This window comes from Gastrolobium bilobum, unplaced genomic scaffold (assembly GCF_033153095.1).
Source record: "Gastrolobium bilobum isolate Gb01-03AN ecotype WA unplaced genomic scaffold, APGP_CSIRO_Gbil_v1 utg2831, whole genome shotgun sequence".
Lineage (NCBI taxonomy): Eukaryota > Viridiplantae > Streptophyta > Magnoliopsida > Fabales > Fabaceae > Gastrolobium > Gastrolobium bilobum.
Window position 1 is genome coordinate 170,248 of NW_026899212.1, and position 5,496 is coordinate 175,743.

The following is a 5,496-nucleotide window of genomic DNA, read 5'->3' on the forward strand; positions in this document are numbered from 1 at the left end:
CAACTGACCACTTGAACCACTGCAAATTGACGTTAACACTTTAACATATTATGTATTTATTACACGCTAGCGTGAATAATTTCAATTAATTCTTATAAGCTATTTCAACTTTGTAGTCTCATAACTGCATAGTTTTTGGAATCTCTTTCTTTTGAGTGTCGATTTGATTCATTTATATAATCTTGTCTGTGCCTTTTCACACTGACGTTCACTTATCACCCTCATCAGCGCCCGGGATGTTACGTGTGACTTAAAAGACCTATTATAATTTCAATAAGTCAAACATGAATTGATTAAAAAAATAGAATACAAGAATAACTCTTATAATTACTTATCAATCACTTCAAAACACACTTCTTTATGAAACATATCATTTGGTGGTAGTTTAGAATTGAGGATTATAACAATTGAAATAAGGTGTTAAATTAAATTAAATTAGGTCCAACATTAAATATTACTTATTACTTATTGTGTCACTTTTTTTCTCATAAATCCATTCATATCTATTAAATTAAAGTATATTTAGTTAAGAAAAAGTTAATTATTCATTATACTCTCTTTCTCTCTCCAAGAGTGACAAGTATTGTTTTTGTTTTTATTTTTATTATAAAATTTTTTAAATTCAAATCCTTTTTAATTAACTATTTTTTAATCTATATTTTTATAAATTTTGGTTGAATTTAAAAGATCGTGTGAATTATTACCAAAAAAAAAAAAAGATCGTGTGAATGCATACTCACTAGTATTATTACATCCTAATCTTAATTGCTGACACGTTTACAATATCGCTAGCCAATAGCCATTTGGCTTAAAAAAAAAAAATCAATGATATGAACAAAGGAGAATTATACTTACCACTAAAAAAATTTATTACCCTCACAACCAACTTAATCACCTTTGGATTAGAATTAAATCTAATTGCTCATAATCAATTCTTATAATCCTAACTTTTTACTCTTTCGTTCTCTCTTGCTCATCCATTTTTTCCTCCTCTCTTTAGGTATGGGAATTTTGTCCGTCTCGGCCATTTTCAACCATTCTCTTTGTTCCAATTAGAGCAATAACAAGAATTGGGGTTTTGTCATTTGTGCCTAATTGGTTTATTCCAATGATTCTCTTAATTCCGGTGAAACAAATCGGAGTACGACAAAAACGAAATGATGAATAATAGCAGCTCTTATGGCTATGCGTCACTGTGATTAGTTTACCAATATAAACTTTACTAGGATGACTAAACTCGGGGTAAACTTGTTTTGAATCTAAAACAACGAGCAGAATCCCAAAAAATAAAAATTACTTGAAATCAAGCGATACAGTTTATAGAGATTTATTAAAGTATTTCTTTTCTTTTTATTCGGGTCAATAAGTTTTACGTTTGTAAATCTATCAATGACACATTTCTTCCAGAGAAGAGGAGAAATTCGCAGACGTGGAGAAAGGAGGGAAAAAGGGGATGAAATACAATTGTTGAGATATATAGTCCCACGTTGGTTGTATGTGCAACTAACGTGGAGTTTATAAGGCCTTGGGCACTCTCACCCATTGAGCTAGCTTTTGGGATGGTGTATCCCAAAGTTCTTTACATGGTATCAGAGTCTCGCCGCTCCCCACTTTCTCTTGTGACGTTTCTTAGCACAGGTAGGCTGGGCCTGTTGCATTGTCCACTCTTCAAGCCCAATGGGCTATCGTGTGAGGGGGCGTGTTGAGATATATAGTCCCACATTAGTTGTATGTGCAACTAATGTGGAGTTTATAAGGTCTTGGACACTCCCACCCTTTGAGCTAGCTTTTGGGGTGGTGTATCCCAAGGTTCTTTACAACAATAAAAGGGTAAAAAGTTAATTAAGATTATAAAGTTTTAATGGGAGCCATTGGATTTAATTCTGATCCAACGGTGATTAAGTTGGTTGTAAGGATAATAAATTTTTTTTAGTGATAAATATAACTCCTCCCATAAACAAATTCTTTGAAATATTTGTTTAGATCCTCGTCCATCTGAGTTTGGCATTCCAACTTTACCATGTGGTATTCGCCATAAAACCAGCTAAATGAGAAAAGGTGAACGAAACAATGTGATACTCGCAAAATTTAATCCAATTTTTTTAGTAAAATTTTGACTAAACAAATAAATATTTTTTAACTTTCTTACCAAACTCACTTTCCTATTATATTACTGATAATTGCATTTACCTGTAAAAAAATTATCTTCTCTATATCAAACGTCCATAACATTTAATTCCCATGCAAAGTGGCGGTAAAAGCTAAAAAGGTAAACGGAGAAGGAACTGTAGAAATATATTATTTATGAACCTTAAATAAGAAAGCGGAACGACTAATAATTGCATCCATTGATCAGTCAATTATTTAACCTCACAAATGTAAATTTTACTAGACTCTCAATCATCATAATGTTTTGTGCATAGAACATGCACAATTTTCAGAACCAACATCATTTGCAATGCATAGAGGTTGAAACTGTCCATCTTTGAACCGAATGAATCGTTTTTTAAGAAATTCGCTAACAAAGGAGTCCAACATTTCAATGTTAATGTGTTGCATCACCACCACATGTGCAATGTTTCCATCGCAAGCCAAACTCCACCTACGCGTAAAGTCATCATCTAGAGGCCTTTCAAAGACAACTGTATTACTAAATTCATTCAACATTGCACCAATGCCACCATCACGTAGTTGATCCACTAAGTGACGTGCATTCTTGATACACATCTGCACTTCTTTCTTGAGTCCTATTAAACCTCTTTTTTGGAGAGCATACCAGAGGAAGATTGGAGCATGCCCGCTACGGCTACCTGTGATTGTGACATCCCTTGAAGCAATGTATTCAACATCACTAGATAGGGCATTGACCTGTTGTAAGCGAGTTATTACAACACCACAAGGAATTGGGCACCCCAAGAACTTATGGCCAGAAATAGCTACACTTCCAATGGGTTTCTTGAAGGTAACCCTTGGTGCCTGTGCAATCACTCAAACAATATTGTAGATGAAATCATAATTGAGTACGAAATATCTGAATCCTTAAGTTAGATTATAATATTGTAAATAAATAGGTAGGTGTACACACATGCATTCTTAAACAAAAATAATATGTAAAGAATAGTACTAAAGCATAGAACTTAATAATAATAATAATAATAATAATAATAATAATAATAATAATCAGTAACGACCTCAACTTAAAAATTTATCAATTAAGGATTTTAATTTCAAACAATTATTTTTTTAAATTTACCAATCCAAAAAAAGATAAGTCATATATGTATTATGTAAAGTTAAATTTGACTTTTCATATATTTTTCTATATATTTTTTTAACAAAGTTAATGTTCTTAATTGATAATAATAAAAAATCACCATAAATTAATTTATCATAAAAAAATATTTTTTAAATCTCCTAATTGATTCCCCACAAAACTTGATGCATACATCTAATTATCTAAAATAGTAATAAATGTACATATGTGACCCATACAATTCATGAATCTAAATATTGTCTCTTTTTTCATGTCTCTCAAATCAAACCCAAGTAAAAATAAACTATGCAGTATGCACAATAGCTTTTCTTTTAGTTGGTTAATTTGTTGGTATGTGTAGTTGGGGGATAAGATTGGAGGAAAAAACAGAGAAAAATAATATTTTATTCCACAATCTAAATACTACTATCTAAGCACACTATAAAGTAATGCTTTTATGTAATAATATTTATGTAAATAACTTTAACACACCCGTTCAATAAAAGCCAACATCATTCCAAATAGAGCTCCATCACAGTGAATGTAGAATCGATCACAAGTGAATCCACATTCCTCAAGTGTTTGTGTTACAAGATCAAGGTCATCAACACCTCCTTTCATAGTTGTCCCTGCATCAGGAACCCTTTCAAGTTTAGACAAAATGACTATATAAACAATTTGTACAAAAGTGCGTACATAAGCTTGTTAACTGTAATCTGTGTATAGTTGTCGAAGATAAGAGGAGACCTATGTTTAGATTGATGATGGCGGGTTTGTCCTTGTGAGCAAGAAGTAAAGTCTTTAGATCAACACAATCGATCTCACCGGATACCAACGTGCCAACCTTCACGCATTGCATTCTATACATTCTTGCTATTTTGAATATTGAATAATGTGTGTCCTCTGAGGTATATAGAATCCCATCGGGAAATTTTTCCCTCCTATATATACAATAAACACAAACAAATGGTTATTATGTTTAGGATACATATTATTTAAAACAATCAAAGGTCTAATGAGTGCCTTTTTAAAGGATATAAAGTTGTACTATTTTAACATAAGTTATAAAAAGATAAAAAAATATAACTTTAATATTATAACTATATATTACCGTACGTATCGTATGACTGTTAAAAAACACAACCTTATATATATCCTTATAAAGGTGAAAACTTTTTCCCACAATCAAAGCCTCTTGAAACGAAGTTCAACAAAACTTAATTACCCCTGTAAAATCCCATGAAGATTTCCTTCAGTCCCACCAGTTGTGACGTATCCCCAGTACTCATCCTTCTCTATCTCCCAGAGGTTAGCAAACCAATCAAGCACGCAAACTTCAAATTCTGTTGAATTTAGAACAAAACTGCTCCCTCTAAAAGGATCCCCAACATTGTTTAGGTGAAATTGCAACAATGGTACCAACGCATCATAGTCCAAGTCCAGATTAGTGGGGTAGCCTGCTTGGCGGATATATATTATTAGAGAAGGTCTTGCAACTATATATTGATACTTAGGGATAAACGTTCACCATTAAAAAAATAAAATGAAAAATAAAATCAAAAGCATACCCAGAAAGTGCAGTTTCTTTTGATTTAGTGTCCCCACGTAATGACTAATTATTTCAGCCAAATTGGGCGGTGTCTCCCCGGTGCACTTGGTGACAGCAAGGCTCAAATGTCCATTATTCTCTTGGATTTCTCTCTGCTTCTCTTCTTCTCTAGAGGGCTTGGTTTTACTGACCACCCTAGGTAGCCGCTCTGTGACAGGAACTGTTGGAATAATTAATGACATTGCTACGTTCTTCTCCATTGGTCGTACTCACCACTCTTTTTGTATTTATATATGATTTGAGAGTGACACAAAAATAGTGAGAAAGTACTCATAAAGCGATGAATAAACATTAATTGGCACAGCAGAATAGGAAATTCAAATTATTTTAATTCTTTAAATAATAAATATTGTTAATGCATACGTTTTATAGTTAGTTCACATATATAGAAATATGAACATTTTATATAAAAGTATGCCATAAATAAAGTGTTACAGTTCCACTATAGTAATTTTATTATTTTTAAAAACAAAAAAAAAGTATGCACTCAGTAATGCGTTCCCCTATAATAATTTTGTTATTGTAAAGATTTTTTTAAAAATATTTATATATACACAGTTAATAGTATTTTTTATTTAAAATAAAAATTTATTTTAATGAAACACTTTACTTTTTTTTTTGGAGTTACCCAACC

General features: G+C 31.9%; 1 protein-coding gene across 1 annotated transcript; it reads right to left on the minus strand.

Annotated features, from left to right (window-relative positions):
- Window positions 1-2,403: 2,403 nt before the first annotated feature.
- On the minus strand, window positions 2,404-5,062 carry LOC133288314 (serine decarboxylase-like). The gene is made up of 5 exons (XM_061486045.1): window positions 4,822-5,062; window positions 4,479-4,710; window positions 4,001-4,194; window positions 3,746-3,882; window positions 2,404-2,976 (listed from the first exon to the last, which is right to left on the minus strand). Exons 1-5 carry the CDS (start codon window positions 5,060-5,062, stop codon window positions 2,404-2,406), a joined length of 1,377 nt encoding a protein of 458 aa, XP_061342029.1.
- Window positions 5,063-5,496: the final 434 nt, after the last annotated feature.

Bases quoted from the DNA above. Each gene is read 5' to 3' on its own strand.
- LOC133288314 (XM_061486045.1), bottom strand. From the start codon at position 5,062: ATGGAGAAGAACGTAGCAATGTCATTAATTATTCCAACAGTTCCTGTC. The intron at 4,195-4,478 runs GTAATTAAGTTT...TTGTATATATAG, and splicing joins CTTCATGGGATTTTACAGGG to GAGGGAAAAATTTCCCGATG. The intron at 2,977-3,745 runs GTGTGTTAAAGT...GTGATTGCACAG, and splicing joins TGTTGGCTTTTATTGAACGG to GCACCAAGGGTTACCTTCAA.